The sequence below is a fragment of the Zosterops lateralis genome (genome assembly GCF_965231275.1).
Source record: "Zosterops lateralis genome assembly, contig: SUPER_6_unloc_1, whole genome shotgun sequence".
In the NCBI taxonomy this organism is placed as follows: Eukaryota; Metazoa; Chordata; class Aves; order Passeriformes; family Zosteropidae; genus Zosterops; species Zosterops lateralis.
The window spans coordinates 2915154-2933009 of NW_028154616.1; the positions used below are offsets into that span (position 1 = coordinate 2915154).

General features: G+C 44.4%; 2 protein-coding genes across 7 annotated transcripts in view; both read left to right on the forward strand.

Annotated features, from left to right (window-relative positions):
* The window catches only part of HIPK3 (homeodomain interacting protein kinase 3), a 67127-nt gene extending 57913 nt beyond the window's left edge, over window positions 1–9214 (forward strand). For 4 of the 6 annotated variants that reach the window (XM_083885377.1, XM_083885376.1, XM_083885379.1 and 1 more), the window contains exons 12-16: window positions 229–525; window positions 1318–1458; window positions 2874–3109; window positions 3335–3462; window positions 5113–9214. In XM_083885377.1, the coding sequence (XP_083741503.1) occupies window positions 229–525; window positions 1318–1458; window positions 2874–3109; window positions 3335–3462; window positions 5113–5610 (1300 nt within the window). In that variant the 3' untranslated portion in view covers window positions 5611–9214. The remainder of the gene's footprint in view (window positions 1–228; window positions 526–1317; window positions 1459–2873; window positions 3110–3334; window positions 3463–5112) is intronic. The other 2 variants (XM_083885380.1, XM_083885381.1) reach the window with 1 other exon arrangement.
* Window positions 9215–10624: 1410 nt separating this feature from the next.
* The window catches only part of KIAA1549L (KIAA1549 like), a gene marked incomplete at both ends in the record, with an annotated part of 129310 nt that continues 122078 nt past the window's right edge, over window positions 10625–17856 (forward strand). Inside the window, 2 exons of the mRNA XM_083885371.1 lie at window positions 10625–10756; window positions 14689–15598. Coding sequence (XP_083741497.1) covers window positions 10625–10756; window positions 14689–15598 — 1042 coding nt within the window. The remainder of the gene's footprint in view (window positions 10757–14688; window positions 15599–17856) is intronic.

Here is a 17856-nt window from a genome sequence, read left to right on the forward strand (position 1 = left end):
ATACTGTGTTGGATGTCGATGTCTTTTGATATTGCATACTTGGTATCTTTCTTGTTAATGTCTGAAACCATCCATGTCAAGTATTTTTGCCTGTGTTTACCGGTCTGCGTTTTTCTAAATTGGTGCCTTAGCCTACATTGCTTGCCTTGGTTTTGTTGAAAACAGCAGTTTCCAGGTCTTTTGGGCAGAGACATACTAAATGCCAAACCATGTGTTTCCTTTCCCCAGGAGCAACATGCTACAAAACACCAACATCCAAAACTCAGCCTTCATCTCCCCAAAGATCCTCAACTTGAAGGCGGTCAAGAAGATAAGTTGTCTGGAAGCACAGGACAATCTGAACTCGGAGGGGCAGGAGCAGGGCTGCTGCCAGGCCTCTGTCAGGCTGGCCCCTGACCCCTGTGTCCCCAGCAGCCCACGCCAGGCCCTGTTCCTGGCCAGCTCCCCCAGCCCTGCTATCAGTGTCATCACCATCAGCAGCGACACCGACGAGGACGACATGGCACGGACACACTCGCTGAGAGAGTGAGCACTGCCTTGGGTTTTGTTAAGCTGGGCTTAAATACAGCTGTCTTAGAGCGGCTAATGGGTCTGAGTTTATAAAGGACAAGCATGGTGCTCCTAATCAGATTTCAGCAGGAAGTTAACTTTGTGGCATTGAAAGGAAGCACACTGTCAAAGATCTGCCTCCATTAATCTGTGTGTGTTAGGCCTTTTCATAGCACAGGTTTTGAGGTTTTTTTTCATAATGTCAAGCCCTATTTATCTGTAGAAGAACAATGTTCTTGCTGTGTATACTCAGTGTTACCATTCTAGCAGAAGATACATACCTATGGGTAGAAAATACTCCTCTAACAGTGTGAAAAAGTGAACTTTTGGGTGCAAAAACTGGTGCGGGGTATTGTCGCCCAGTGGGGTTTTCTTTCACAGAGAAGCATGCAAGGCTTAAAAGTTTAATGTTTGTTCAACTTGATCCTTCCTTATAATAATTCTGAACTGGAGAAACTTGTATTTTAAATCTAAGCTTTGTCAAAGGTTTCAGGGCTCTGAACTGCTGTAGTAAAACATTTTAATCTACTCCTTTTAGTATTGATTCAGTAAAAAAAAATCTGTTTAGTAGGCTTCAAAAAATGCTTGTTTAATCTAGAATTTCAAAAGAACACTGAAAAGGTTTAAAAACCTGGTTTGGATGTAAAAGAAGCGAGGAATCGGATGTTAATTTGCATTTAAGAGGCCTTTTCTAATAAGGGACCCTTTTTTATTCCATGATTGCACCCGAATGAGTGGTGTGTTTGCTGACTGTGTTTGTGTGTGCAGGTGTAAGGGCAGCCTGGAGTGTGAAGCCTGCCAGAACACGCTGAACATGGACCGCGTGTGCTCCCTGAGCAGCCCCGACAGCACACTCAGCACCAGCTCCTCGGAGCACTCCAGTCCCTCTCCCTGCAAGAGGTCCAACAGGTGAAACACTCACGCTCCTTTCAGCAACAAGAAAGATCTTTGTAGGCCCAGTTTGTACTAAAGAATGCACAGGTTTTGTTGTGTTGCTGGCTGGTGAGGGTAAATGATCTGTTTAAAAATTAATTTACTGGCCTGCAATTGCACAGTGTAGACTGCTCTGTTGTCATTCCTATCAGATCTGTCTTGCTGCATTGGAAGCTTTCAAGATACTGAAGGAATGGTGTTGACACAGAAAATATAAACATGTTGCATGCAACTTCCTTTGGAATAAAAATCTTGTAGAGCTGCAAGATTAAATAAGCCAAAGGAGTATGTGACAGATTTAGTCCCTACATATTTTTAAATTTTTGTAGCCTCTGATTTTCCCATTCTGTATCTTGTAATCTTTAATGGCATTAATGCCTTTTTTTCTTCTACCAAAAGTAAGTCCACTTAGATGAACACTGTTCATATGAACAGCTTTTAAATATTTTTATCTTCACTGCCTCATGTCTAGCTTGAACCTTCAGCAGTTTCATTGTGCAAAATGAATTCTAATTAAGGTCCTAATGAAAAAAGTTTATTTAAAATAATTGAAGGTTCTATGAGAGCATGTATTGACAAGGAGGTGGAACTCCCAAGTGTGCATCACGTAGTCTTACTGGTTGGTAGTTAACATTTATCAGTCCTTTGCTATTCTTTGGTATCCAAACATTCAAAAATACAGATAAGTTTTTATGAAGACTTGCTTGATTTTATGGAATTTTCTTTGAATTGTAAGAAACTGACCTGTAATTGAATTCCCTTTGGTAATTCAACTTCATGTCAATGGCAGAGGAATTTGTTGGATTTTGGTTTCAGTAGCAATCTACTTATATTAAGTCATGTAATTGCAAACTTGAATCAAAAGTTAATAATATAGAAATAAAATTAATTGCTTAGTAGTTGTCACATTATCACTATTCGTTACTTGAAGAAACTACTTAGAATTACCTGATTCTGTTGATAAAATCTCCTGATTTTTGTGCCAATTCTCATAGCACTTTTCATAAAAAGTTCATTTTCATAAGTGGTTTTATTTGTGTTATCCTATTTTAGACAACATGCAATAAAGACATGTTATATGAGCTATAAAATCACTAAAGGACTTGATCATATGTTTAGGCATTAATGAATTCACTTCTGTTTCTTGTATGCTTTAAGTTAAGCATGCATTCCATCAGTTTTTAGTGTAAAGAAGTTCTCTCTTTTCTCCAGGCCTTGCAATTTATGGGTGGGATGAGTTTGAATATATATATATATGCCTGTCTAATTACAGTGCATCATTTTTATCCACCTTTGAGTAATTTCACTTCTATAAATTTAATGTGTTAAGAAAATGTACCTCTATCATGAAAATCTCTTTGCTTTATTGCAATGCTTCTATTTTTTGACAGCATGTCAGATGACGAACAGGAAAGTGGATGTGATACAGTGGACGGTTCCCCAAGCTCAGATTCCTCAGGACACGACAGCCCCTTTGTGGAAAATAGCTTTGTAGACAATAACAATAAAAATAAGGAAGCAAGAGCCTCAGTTAACCCCGAAACCAAATCAACTGTTTGCACAGTAGTGGTACCACCCATGAGACTTGAAAACAGGTTACATCTTGAGGAACAGATGGTGAACACAGGTAAGTTAGTTCAGGTGTTTTTCTGTGCCAGTAGATAAGAATAGAAGTCTACTCATATAACTGCTGATCTGTAGTAACCACTTCTAAACAGTGCTAGGGTTTGACTTTAATTGGTATATTATTATTTCTCCCTGCATTCTTAAGCAAATGAAACCTTGTCTAATTTTTGCCAGAAGAGAAGAGTGGTGACAAAAAGCATAACATTGTTTGTTTCTGTCTTGGCAGTTGCTGCGTGCCAGCCCCTGAGGAAGGGTCGGTCTGTCCTGGGGAGAACAAACCAATCTTCTGTGGTAGGAAACCGTCAGCAGAAACTGACATCAGCATTCCATCATCAACATGGGAACTTCAGTCAGGTATGTGCAATTGCATCCAACAAACTCCAGATGTGGAGTTGGAGAAGTTGAGTTCCAGGCTGAGTGCTCACAGTTTTGGTTGCCATCTGTAGTAGCTGCAGGCTTTCAGCAGCTTGATTAAAGAAATGTTCAAATCTTGAAAAATGGATTTCCCCTTACTGGGCGAGTCATGAGTGTCTTTCATTTTGGGTCATTTTCTTAAAACAGCTGACTCTATTTAAAAAAAACAAAACAAAACAAAAAAAAAAAAAAAAAAAAAAAAAAAAAAGGCCAGAAAAGCCATACTGGGAAAATTGTCAATGCTTTGATATTGCATCCAGTATCAAAGCATGAGACAAAAAGAAAAATATGGTAGCATTTACTTTTCCTACATCCCAGTGCTAAAATACTCATAGTGTGCAGTTAAAATCTGCAGCTGTGTCTCAGTGTGGTTCTATCAGCAGTGTGCATGAAAATCTTTTAGTTTGAGTATCCAGAGGTGAGATAGAGCTCAGCAAACCCAACTATTTCTTACCTTTGCTGCCAGGTAGTGAAGGTGGGGAGGGGAGATGAGACTGTGTTTGTAGTTCCATCCAGTGTTAGAAGATACTTAAAGCTAATTTAAAAGTTACTTTTATCATTTTCCAACAACACAGTAAATGTGTCTGCTGTGGCTGAGAACTGAGGTTGACACATGAAATCAAGCTTAAGCCCCTTTTAATTAATTATCTTGGAGCTGTAGCTGCATTGAGCTTTTGGTTAGATAGCTGGAGGTATGTTAATGTGAAAGACTTACCTGTTTGTGTAAGTCTTGCAGAGAAACTGTGAATATTGTGAATTAAATGCTAAATGAAAGCATGCTACATGTAGATAAGAGGATTTAGCAATAATGGCTTGAATAGTTTAGATTGAAAGAAACATTTGGATGGGTGACACAGTCTCCCCTTCTGCATGATTATGCAAAAGGATTGGTTTAATTAATTCTAAGCAAACCCTAATATGATCAGTGTGGTATTAATTTTTAATCTCTTCAATGTCTGCAGCTCCTCAGCCTCTTGGCAGGAAGTGTAGAATGTTATTTTCATTACAAAAATTTATGCTGATCCCTCTTTCTTTGGTAGATGCCCTATGTAGTTTGAAGTCTGCACCATTTAATGAGAGTAATTGATTTTTTGTTTTTTCTTTTTATAACTGTTAATGATTGCCACATCTTCCTGTGACCGTAGACCTAGACTTCTGTTTGCCTAGTTGTGTCAGATATTTTCAATCCGTTTATTATTTTTTCTGCTCTCCTCTAAAATTTCTCTCCTATTTGTCCTCTTTGTGCCTCATTATGGTGCCCAAACTGAATGCAGCACTTCCAATTGATGCCAAGCCAGTGCTGAGTAGAGTGGAATAAGCACCTTGCTCATGTGATACATGGTATTTCTGTTAAAACAGCCCAGCATGGCATTTTATCCTTTTTATTTTTCCCCCCTTTGCAAGAGCATTAAAATAACTCGTGTTCTGTTTTCCATCTCTTATTGTCTGTGCTGCTACCTAAATAGTTACCGTATCTTTTTTGTTCTGTTGAAACATTTAACAATTCCCCTCTCTATATTCCTCCCGATTTTAAGTTGACTAGTTTTAGTGCATTTTTTCCTCCATTTTTCCCCTTTCTCTTTGCCCCAGGGATCGCTAAGCCCTGCCTGTCTCTGTCTGTCTGGCCAGGTCCAGCACTTCGCCTCGGGGCTGCAGGAGTGGAACAGGAACTTCACCCCGCGGAGGCAGCAGCAGCAACAGCCTTTCCTGGCAGCCACCGTGGCCGGCCCTGCATTCTCTCTGCCCCAGGGCAGCCCCAGCCACCTCCCTGGGGGCTCCCACCTGGGCGGGCAGCCCACCATCCTCCCCTACGCCTCGCCGGCGCCCGTCGCGCACCTCCTGGCCTCGCCCTGCGCCTCCCGCCCTCTGCTGCAGCCCCCCAGCTACAGCCTGAGCCATGCTGGCGGTGGCGGGGTGATGCACCAGGTGCCCGTGGGCATCAACCCCCGCCTGCTGCCTTCCCCCACCATGCACCGGACCCAGTACAAGCCCGTCTTCGCGCCCCACTCGTACATCACCGCCTCGCCGGCCGCCTACGCCGGCTTCCCGCTGAGCCCCACCAAGCTCAGCCAGTACCCCTTCATGTGAGAGCTCCTGCCTGCTAGAACCCCCTTGACGTGAGGAGGCTGGGCCAGGCAGGGGTTTGGTTTGGGAAGAAATGTGGTATTTATTACGTATTAGCCATGGCACAACAGGAAAATTATTTTTTTGAATCATGTAGACTTGGGTGCAATTTAAACAACTCTGAGCTTTAAGAGAAAAAAAACTCACTTTTAATGTGTTTTTGCACATTTGGTATAACTTGTCTTTGGTCATGTTATCTTCTTATATAGTAACTTTAGACAGGTGACTTATGGGAGCAGAAATCTGGTTTTGCTCCTGCTATTTTTTATAAAATTGCCTTCTAACTAGTGCAAGACACGTCTACATTTGGAAAGCCATTCAGTGTACAGAACTAGAGCAACAGATGCACATGTGTCAGCAGTATGGTGTAGAAGTAACTCGTTTGTGTTGCGTATCTTGGTGTTTAAATGTTGAGTCACTTACCTAAAAAGTTGAGCTGTTGTTCTTCACATTGCATGTGTCTTTTGCATGGGCAAGGAAAAGGCCTAAACATTGCTCTTAAATGTCGTCATCCTAAATAATCTCAGCTGCATTGTAAACTGTTCCCACACATAGTGCCTTAAATATTTGAGGTTGTTAATGTTATTACTTATATATAAATGTTGAGGACTGCAGCACTTAAAAATTCAGATCTGCTGATTTTTTGATAGCGTACTGCTCATTTTGGGTTTTGTGTGGTATTATTTTAGTATTGGGTGTATTTTCCTGATCGAGAAGGCAGCATGTTTTGCTGTAGCTGAATTTTGCTGTCTTTTTTTCCTCCCCCCCGCCCCAGAATGATCTAGCTTCAAGACAGGACTTTAGTAGTGCTTAAGGAAAGTTGATTCAGTAGCTATTGAGTAGTGACACACAAGACAGTATTTCATACTGGTAAATGGAACTGCAATACAACCTAAGTAGTTTATTTTAAAAGTGTTTGTCTAATTGGATATAATAAAATGTTTAGAGGTGAGGTAGGCATGACTGACTAGCTAATGAAAGGAGAAGCCAAGTGCTCGTTGATCCATGATGTGGTTTCATCTTAGCTTGAGCAAACCGTGCAGTATTTAATAACTAGTAGCAGAATATTTACTGTTGAAGCTTGAAAAAGATGTGAGTTCTTTGTGTGCAATCTTTCATTTATGCATGGGAGAGATTTTAGTCTTTTTACATGAATAGTATTTGTTTTAGCCTGTTGTGGGTGTTTGCTTATTTAATACATTCCGTCAGGGACGTAAATTACATGCTTTTTGCATTTTATTTTTTTTTTTCCTCCTTAGGAAGTATGTCTTTTCGTTTTTTGTTCTGTTCAAATGAAGTTGCTTTTGCAGCACCAAAGACTTAATCATCCATTTCCTATAAAAGGTAGCTACTTTTTCATAGACCTCAAGTATACTGTAGTGTAGAGATGGGACTTATGGAAGGTATTAAGCTGAGGCTGTGTTTTAGCTTATGGGCAAGTAATAAATTGTATCATTTATCCTGAATGTATCATAGATAAGCTGCTATATGATTGCCACTTCAGATAGCTGTGAAATTAGGTGATTAACTAGTTCTTTCTTAGCCTTCTAATTTCTGTACAAGTCTAATTACATGAAATAGAAGCTGGGTTTTGGGTTTGATTTTTTTTGTTTGGGTTGGTGGTTTTTGGGTTTTTTTTTTAAGTTTTCCTTTTGTTTTCATGTTTGAAGTGTCGTAACTACTATACTGTAAATGATGGAAGATGATTGCATATGTTTTTTTGGGGTGTGTTATTTGCATCAGTATTTTATCTCTATTAACTTTGAGCTCATCACTGCATATAAATGGATGTATTAATGTAACTTAATTTTTTTATGTTTTCATATTGGCATTGTGTAGACACTTAAGAAGCTGCATCTTGCAGGCTTGACTTAACTTTTTTTAAAACAAAATCTGGAATACAATCCTTGCAATGTTGACTGGAATAAGAGTGCAAAGCATTTGAGTTTAACTCTGTCAATAAGCTAATAACTGGTAATCTTTTTCTTTACTCCACTAACACAAGCAGTGTTTTATTTAATGAATGTCTGAACGAAATAAATGTGCCTACATTTGATTTATTTTTTAAGTAATAACTAAAATACAACAGTATTAGATCATTAAAAAAAAGAAAATACCAGCAGTACATTTTTAATCACTCTGAAAATTAAGAAACCTAACTTTTCCCAAAAGTTTTGATGTTTTTAGTAATCAACTCTATGCATTTTGTACAAGTGTGTGTGTATATAGAGTATACCTTAGCAACTAGGAGTATCCTGATGAATTTGAACTCTTACCAACGTGTATGTAAAGCCTAAACATAGGGAGTCAAATTGGATGTCCACCTTTACCAGTTCCAACTCATGTTGTGTGGTCCAGCAGGCAGTTTTCTCTTCACTCCCTTTTTTTTGGTGCTCACTCCATTGCAGGCAATGGACACACCAAGAACCACCAATGCAAACGGAGCACATCGATTTTTGTATTGTGGTAAACAAAAAAAACAAAAACCAAACAATACTTTTTTTTTTTCCCTCCTGGGGCCACGGGGATCATCATGGGTCTGATGTATTTTTCTGTACTTTCTTTTTACTGTGCTTAAGGTTTGGAGCTGATGTGCTTGTTAAATCAACACTGTGTTATCACCACAGTATCCTGCCGTATGGCAGGAAGAGGTTGCTGTGAATGCGCCCCAAATTAGATCTTGCTGCTCTTTCTATGTGTTGTAATCATAGAAATATCTGCATTTCAGAGAATGAAATATTCAAGATCCTGCCACAGCTTAAAATCTACCCACCAGGTGACTTTCCCCCCTCCTCCCTCAATATACTCTGAGAAAACGGACTCTTGTCACTGCAAGTGTCTGGGGCCCATCTGCAGAAATAAATAAAAAAAAGCTTTCAGGGTGAGGGCCTTTTCTGTGAAAAAAGCCATCCTCTGAGAAGCATTTTTACATGATACCATTTTAATGCCTTTTTTAAATAAAACACTGCATGACTATGGAATTTCATATCTGCATCTTACTTTAATTTGCAAGGTTTATATGAATTTCTTGTGTTCGGTTTTTAACTTCAGGGTGTTTTATTGGTCAAATATGCTACTGTATTAACTCCTTTTATTTTTTTTTGTTTTGTTTTAATTTTTAATTTTTCTGGTTTTACTGCTAATTAACGTGGTTTGTGTTAAGTAAAAGTTAAATCACACTGCAAGCTGTAGGAAGACTTGTTCTAGAAACACCCTGTAATAGAGACTTGATAAATAAGGTTGAACTGTTACTGTTTAACTATTTGTAGACTTGTGGCTTTTTTTTTTTTCCTTTGGATTTCTCTGCTACACTAGTTCGCCATGTAGCAATTGCACTGTGCAATATTACAATATGAGGACTGGGAAAATTTTTTATGGATGTAATGTCTCTTACAGTTTGCGATAGTATTTCTTTCTAGTTCTCAGTGATTTAAATGTGACCAAGCCTTCTGTACTTTGTCACAAAAAGCGGGTTTTCCAGGTGACTATTTTGGTGAGTGTCAAAATAAGAATTTATGGTGTATTACTGTCAAGATTCACTTTGAATTAAAATATATATTGCAGCAGATGAATTTTGGTGGCTTTTATTTTTTGCTGTGTTACACGAAGACAAAGATGATGAAAAGTCACTGAGAGGGCTCTAAAATTCTGACGTAATCATTCAACTGAGTTTCTGAAATTTTAAATGTCATTAGCTTTCAAGGCTTGCTTCAGAGGGTCTTGAGAAGCCATCTTTAGTGCAGCCACACCTTGAAGGCTCTTTGTTCTGGATGTCCCACTTTTCCAACTGTTGTGGTTTGAAAGCAAAACGAATGAGAGGCTCCAAGTCAGAGATATAATTTAATAAGAAAAAAGGTAAAAATAAAATAAAATAAATGCAATAACACAAAGGATCACTGACAGAGTCAGAATACAACCTGAGCAGGATGGTGGAAGCAGTCCAGGTGAGGTGCTCTTCCTGAAGCAGTGATCCTGTAGAAAGGTCTGGTAGCTCTGCTCCTCTGGGAATCCAGTGGGTAAGTGCTGCTTGCACTGTCTCACATACCAGCTTATATCCAGGTGAGAATGCTTGGCTCCTCCCCCTGGGCAGAGCATCTCACAATGGGATGATGAGTGTGAAGTGGGTCCTTGATGGCCCATTAAACAGAGATAACTCCTGGAGGGAGTTACCTGTGAGTCATGGGCCCGGCGTTAATGGGCCATTAGCAGAAGACACCCCAGAGGCAGGGGCTTGGGAAAACACTAGTCCACCTGGTTTCAACAGTTCATGAAAATGGTGATAGAATAAATACTTTGTGTACATCCTACACTGCAACCCAGGACACCAACTGTTATAAATGCAATGGCAAATATCGGATTAATAAAGAAACAATTTATTAATAACACTATATCGATCACCAATAAAAGAGAAAACCACAAAATAGGAAATTAGCAGCGCCGTGCCAGGTGGATAGGGGTCTGCACACCAGGGTATAGGTTGCCCAAATCCACACCAAACGATTCTCAGTCCACCTTTTTATAGGGTTTTTCTGCCCTGAGGCAGTCCAGGTGTCTAGGATGGGCCAAATAGTCCAAATTTCTTTTCGGTGGCCTTCCCGGATTTGCCAAGTCCCGTTGATCCATTCCGGAAAGGTCTTTTCTTATGCCAATTGTACCAGCCAGTCTTATGTTGATTCCAGTATGCATATCGTGCCAGGGCGTTGATGAAATCTGCATCATCGTTCAAGAAGGAATTCTCCTTGCATTGGAAAGGGTGCGATTCTTATCAGGGCTGGCTAGCATCTTTGTTTGGTCTGATGGTCCTTGTCCTGTTTCGCAACTGGAGCCGTGGAGACTGGGCATACAGATTTCTACCTACTAGACTTTACATTTTATTAACATCATTCTTATTATACATTGGATTATTATTTTATACACGAATTTTTACACCAGATTTATCACACCAACCTTAGAGGAAGGTGATCTGGCCCAGATACCAATGGGCACCTCGTTGCTGCTGCTGCTGCTGAGGTTTGTGCCAAGCCGGTGGCAACTGCTGCCCGGCCAGCAGGAAGGTGCTCCTGCTGCCACAGATGGCCCCACATGGTCAGTGGCTCCAGATGGTCACCTGGTATGGACCAGACATCCGTGGAAGGCACATTTGGCTGTGCTGTTGTCAGCCAAATGTGCTCACTCTGCTGTGGGGGTGCAGTGTTTGCTGAAACCTGGTGGTTGGGTGTACACAAGTGCTTGTGGGGAGGATGGTTTCTGTACATACCACTGCATTTAAGGGTCAGTCAGAAATGAAATGTGAAAGAATCAAATTACAGTGCAGTATATTTTTGATACCAGAGCATTTCAGAGTTGACAGAAAGCTTTAATTTTCTAAATACAAGATGCTGCTGATGCAGATCTGTCACAGCACTTGCTCTTCAGTGCAACTGGTAACAGTGTCTGCAAAGCTTTACCTGCAGCCCTGTGCCTCAGGTGATGTATAAACACATCTGTCCAAATTCTGCAGATGCCTGTTGCTTTGAAAGCTGCTTCCTTTCCCTTCTTTACAGCTCGCCTTGTGTATTGTTGACTTTTAAATGCATATTGGTATCTAGATACCATTTTTCCCTTAGTAAATAGGGCCATTGGCTTGGTACATTTCACACTCTCACTTCTGGCAACATCTAACAAAAAAAGGAGGGGCAGCCTGAGCCTTTCACAGTGAATAATCTGCCTGTGAAGTCCTTTCTGTTCTTGCCTTCTATTAGTAATGATGTCCACCTGTTCTTTATGTTCCCATGTTCTTTCCCATCCTGTGCAAGGAGTGGACTGGGACAGGCAGTTATGTGTAAGTCATCTTCCTCTTCAACTGTCTTTAGGATGACAAACACCGGTTTAAAATCTGATATTTTCCCCATCACTAAATGCAAAGGACAGGTTGTACTGCAGTTAAGATGGCAAATTCATTCAAGGAAAAGCTTCTAGAGTCAGTGGGGCTGTCACAGGCTGCAGATCTGCAGCAGGACAAAAGGGTTCATTCAGGGTGATGCTGTGGTGTCCCGATGAGTTAGCCTGGGTTTTTAGCTGTATTGGAGTCCAGGGCATCCCTCTGGGCGCCATGGAAGGTCACAGATCTCGGTAGAGAGGCCTGGGACCAGAGAAAGAGGGTTTGGGGTCTGTGCAGGGGGGTTTGCCTGGAACAGAACCCAGGAAGACACAGGCTTTGATTTTGGTCCATGAGAAAAACTTCCAACAGAGAGAAGAATTGCAAGTCACAAATGTGTGAAAGGTAATAGTGTAACTAATCAACATGCAGAAAGTTTTGTAGTTTTAGGTTTTTAGAATAGAGCTGACTGGGAAACAAGATGGTGGAATTAGGGTGTTGCCGAGTCCTTCTCCTTCTCCCTTGGCATCCATTTTCTGCAGTGACGTGGGCACAAGGTAGTTTGACAGGATCGGGTCAAAGTAGAAATGACCCTTCTAGTGTAGGTGTTAGGCACTGGTATGAAATGGTAAATAATAAGTACATAGTTATTTGTATAAAGGCAGAGTGACCTCCCATCATGGGGGGAGTCACATTGTGTCTGAGCTGCTGTGAACACCTTGGCCGGACACAGAGAACTTGTAAGATGAGAATTAATAAACAATGCAAGAAACCAAGAAAACCAAAACCTTGAGATTCCACTTCATTCTTGTGCCAAGCACAGACACAGACCCAAAACCTTCAGAGGTCACAGAGAGAACAGAGACAGAAAAAGACCCACCAGAACCACCAGCCTGAAATCTCGGGTGAGAGAAACCAAAACCCAAGAAGCTGGAGAGATGATCAGTCTCTGGGAGGCAAGAGAGAAGCTACTGCTTGGCACAACTCCCAGAGCAGTGCTGGTGGTGGAGTTACAGTCATCACTGTCGCTCACTCACACTGTGAGTCCAGCTCCTGTGGGGGACTGAGGCAGCAAGAGTCCAAGTTTTGGGAGGGTTGTGAGTTAGTGCTGTTCCTCACCAGAGAGCTGTGACTCCCCTCCAGGCCTGCAGTGTTCAGCAGGTGGTGTCTGGAGCAGTGCAGAGCTCCGGAAGCACCAGGGGAAGGAAGGCTGCAGCCCCTCTTGCCTTTCCCTACACTGTGACTGAAGTGACTGACACTACGTCCTGCTGTGCAGGAAGGCTTATTAAGCCGTGGGTAAGGCTTGATGGTGATTAATGTTAATTATGTCTTCCTGCCTTTCACCTGTAGGAAATAAGTTGCATTTTCTCTCTCAGGAGGGGTGGGTTTGTGCTCTGAGTGGGTTAGAAAATTCTACCAGTCCTTTTCCTGGGGAACAGCACTGAGTATTTGTTAGAAGGATAAAGCTTTATGCTGAGAAGCTGAAATAGACATTTGAATAGATTCTTCTCCTTGGACCTTGAAATGGCAGGTTAGGAGCATCTATACGCTACACCCTGGAGGCTGGACTCCCTTCTGTGGTTGTATTTGGGGAATGGGATTTTCATGAAAATGAAAAATGCTAACTGTTCTGTTGCAAAGAGAGACCGTGGCCTGCCACCAGCTTCAGGGAGAAGTCCCTGTCTGGCCACAGTCACTTCTCATCCCTGGGTGAGATCCTTGTCTTATGGGTTTCCTCATAAAAAGAAGCAACACTTGGAATGCTTGCAGTAGGTCTAGAGCAAACAAGGTAATTTTGGATCTGGGAAAAAAAAAACCCAACCAAACAAAACCAACAACAACAACAACAACAACAACAAAAACAACCCCAAACTCAAACAGGATTAGAAAAGTTGAATTTAGGAAGTAGCTAACTCTACAGTTGCTTGGTAAAATCCCAGTGCTTTTTTTCCACCAGCTGTAAAAGATCCATTCCTCATTCTGGTAAATACACATTTTTAAAAATCCTTTGAAATAACTCGATCTGCTACTTGTATTTTATTCATAATACACACACACACTGTAATGGAAAATTAAGAGAAAACCATAATCTGTAATAGCTAGACTGAAAAAAAAGTGCTGTTAAAAATAGCTTACTGCTGGCTCTATTACAAAGCTGAGTTATGACAAAACCAGAAAAACATGAAAAATGATGAAATTAGGTTTGTGCAGGGCTCCGTGAGGGTGCCAGCAGAGGGCCCTGCACTAAACGTGCTGGCTGTGGATTAAGCTGAGTGATGAGCAAGCTCCATTTCACTATAATAATCATAAACTGCCATCTTTGCTCTGAATAATCACTTGCACTCATCAAGGGGAAGCTAATTTCACACGGAATGAATTAGTGATGTGGGGGGAAAGTCAAACGGCGGAAATGGGACAGCATAATTGTGTTGGTGACACCGGGAGTGTGCTGAAGCAGTCAGGTAAATAACTAATTATGGGTTGTCAGGGCTCTGGATGCTGCCAGCGGCTGGGTACCAGGGTGTCAAGCTGTGCCTGGCCCATGCTGAGGCTTGCTCCACCTCGAACCTGACTTCTAAGAATTTCTCAGCGCGACAACTTCCAGTAGAATGGAATTGCTGGGAGACTGGGACAGCTTTCCTGCAGCCTTTCAGGATCAGCTCTCGGGGTCCTGGAGCGTGGGGTGCCCCAAACCCACCTTTGCACTGCCTCACCTCTCACCATCAGTGCCTGTTGCCCGCAGGCATGATCTGGAAATAAAAAGTTCAGGGATGCAGTTCAGGAAAGAGGCGATACCAGAATAAAGAATTCACGCTGCCTCTGCTGCAAACAGGACTGGGAGCAATGGACTGTCCCAGTGCTGGGTGTGACCATGGCTGAGGCAGCAGCTGGGGCTCACCCCTCTGCTGTCCGTAACACTTTTCATGCCCTTCGTGTTGATCTCCCGGTGTAGCCTAAAGCAAAACAGAGAGGAACCTCTGTCTTGGAGCTTCCCTTTCAGTCTGGATGTCTGAGCCCCATCCCAGGCAGGGACGGAGTGCTGGAGGGAGCTCAGGAGAGGGGCGACCAGGGAAGATCTCTCCTGTGTTAGCACAGCGGGTGGATGAGGACGTAGCTGTGGCTTTGGTCACCTCCTGCGGTTCGCCCGAGCTCCGTTATTCTCAGAGCCGCTTCTGCACTTGCAGAAATGCTGCCAGCGGCGATCGGCGCTGTGGCAGCGCTCGGGCTGCTTTGCCAAGAGGAGGTGCTGGCTGCTGCCTGGGATAACGAGGGACATCTTTGGGGATGTCCCGGCCCGGCGACTCCCAGATCGGGACATCGGCTGCCAACGAACGGTCCCACAGTGGGCAGAGAGGGACTTTCAGCCTCTCCACGTCGTAGCACCGCAGCCAGCGGCCGCACCTCCGTTCACACCCAAAGGTAGCGCGGGGCGCAATCGCTCCAAACCCCGAGGGGAGGTGACAGATCCCCGAGAGCCGCCGCGGCGCCGCACCTGCCCCGGCGGGAGGGGACCGAGCCCGCAGCCCCCGCCGGCGCTCCCCGCCCCTGGCACGGCCCCGGAGAAGCGCGGGGGGCGGTGGAGGGGTCCCCGCGGCCCCGGCAGCGCCGCCCCCGCTCCCGCCTCCTCGCGCTCGGAGGGCGGGGAGCGGGGCCGGCTCTGGCGGCGCCCAGAGCCCTTTGTGGGTGAAGCTCCGTTCCGCGGCGCTCCCCGCGCCGGAGCCCGAGGGGCCGCGCCGCCGCCGAGCAGCCCCGGCCCCGCGTCCCGCGGCGTGCGGGGAGAGCCGCGGGCGGCATGCGGGGCCCCCGCTCCGCCCCCTCCGCCGCCGCCCGCCTGCCTAGCCGCCGCTCCGGAGCCCGGCCGGCGATGGGCAGCGCTGCCCGCTGAGCGCGGCGGGGCCGTGCCAGGCGCGGGGATGCGGCGGGCGGGCGGGCGGAGCGGGGCGCGCCCCGCGGGGCTCCAGGCGGCGCCCGGCCCCGCGGCCCCGCGCACAGCCCGGCCCCAGGGTGGCGGAGCGGGCCCGGCCGCGGCCGTCCTGCTGCTGCTGCTGCTCGCCGTCACCGGGGCCGTCCTGCCCAGCGCCCGCGCCGAGCCGGGTAAGCAGCAGCGGCGGCTTCCGCGGGCGCGGGAGGAGCGCGGGGCCGTCGCCGCCCTGGCCGCGGGCTCCGCGGGGCTGCCCCGACCGAGGATCACCTGCTGCGGGGGCACCGGGGCACGGCCGCGCTCCGGGAGGGACACGGCGGCGGCGGGGAGCGCGCCCGGTGCCCAGCACCGCCGGGAGCGGGGAACAGCCGGGCGCTTCTCTTTGTCTGCCGCATCCTTTTTTTTTTTTTTTTTTTTTTATACTGCTGGCGGAACAGAGGATGCTCTATGGGCAGGGGATGCTCGGGTTTTGTGCCTTTCTCCGAGACAGCCGGCGCTGCTATCGCCCGCGGGCTGCCTGCCTGGCGCATTTCCTATGGGACGGGATAGTTGGATTGGAGAAAGGGACGGGCAGAGAGGCTTTTGTTAAACCAGAGGCTCAATTCTAGTGATTCTGTGTGTGTGTGCGTGGGGAGGAGGGGAAGATAAGGAGGGGTTAGAAGAGGGCAAGCTCTGCTGAGATCTGAGCGCTACATCTCAAATGCAGCTGAAAAGCTCCGACCATTTCTGGGTTATATTTTGCCTATTTCACTGGACTTTTTGAGTCGGGCAGCGTCCTGTGCTCTCCAGACTCCTCACAGCAGTGGATACACTCGGTGACCTCAATGCAGAAATGGTTACTGTTGCTGGCAGTTATTGTATGTGCCAGATAGAGATGCCAAATATAATTCTGAGGCTATGCTAAAAGAGGCTAAAATCCATTATTCCTGTGGATTTAAGAAAGGACTAGGGATATAGGTCCACGTTTTGAAGCTGCTAACATGTATGTTCTGTAATTGTGTACAATTGGTGTCAGTTTTACAACCATAACATAATAAGGTTTGTCATCTGCAGGTTGTAGGTTGGTGGAACAGTGCAGTGCCTCTTATTGCATTTCCTTATGCTGGGCATATAAATACCACAGTCTGATTTACCTCTGTGAGACAAATGGACCCATCATCAGAGGAATGGCTAATTTTTTACCTTTGCTTGTCAAGTCAGTCTGGGTGTCAGAGGAACTCTTGCACCACACCTGAGTGATGTGTTCCTTCACTTGGAGGTAGCCAGGCTCTCAGAGCTCAGTTGCCAAAGCTGAGGTATTTCTGACAATGCAACACCTCTTCATGCTCCAGGATGAGATTGAAGAGCAGGATGACAAGTGTTTAATATTCTGTTTCTTCCTTTGTGGTCTGCATGTATTTATGGCACAGCCATGATCTCATTTGTTAGTGAAGAGTTAAAAAACATATTTGTAGGTATCTCATAGCCTTGGAAAAGAGAAAAAGAGATGAGAAGCAACAACAGCACCAAGCCAAAGTACATAATCACAGTGTACACAGCCCACAGAGTGGAAAACATTGTCACTGAGAGGCTTTGCCTGGGAATTTTAGATTATTGGGTAGTTACATGAAGATATTAAACATAATTTGTTTTACTTGATAGCTTTGGGCTTTACAGCTGAAATTGCAAATAAAACTTTACTACTCCTGTGCCGTGTTGATCGCTAGGTATGATTGCTGAGCTGCATAAATTGGATGTAAATTAACCTTAAAAGCTCTGCCTTCCAGAGGCATAGAGCACACGCAATGCTGCCTCCCATTGAAGTCAGGAGCAGAACATGGTAGAGCCAAATTTTCAATCAATCACGTAATTTGTGAGCAGTCTAGGCCTGGATTTCTTTTAAGCAAATGTGCTTTTCTCATTTTGGTGATTACTACAGGAATGTGTATGATTAATAGAGCTGATCTACTGCCATGGAGTCCAAGTGGTGATAGGGGATGCAGTAAACACTGGGAACAGCACTTGTCGTGCACCATTTTTTACTACTGGGCCATATTTTCCTCTCTGAGTAAATGATATCTGTACAGATGCACACACTCATGGATAAATGCTCCAGTCTTCTTTTGGGTTTGTGTGCAACACCTGCATCAGAGTGTGTAAAGGCAAAGCAGGGAACCAGGACTGTTTTGTACTGGGCAGTGCCCTGGGACATTTTCACCATGGGCTACAGAGTGATTAGGTTTCAAACATCAGATAAAAAGTTTTATGTGTAGTTTTACAAGTATTTTATGCTCCTTTAGCTGGGTATGTGCCATACTGCCCAGTGACATGCAGAGCTAATAATTTCCACAGTATGTCTCCCCCAGGACCACTGCTGGAGTTCAGGTTGAAAACAAAGTTACACTGCCCACCATGATCAGATTACAGAATGGCCAGTGCAAAAATTAAGTCA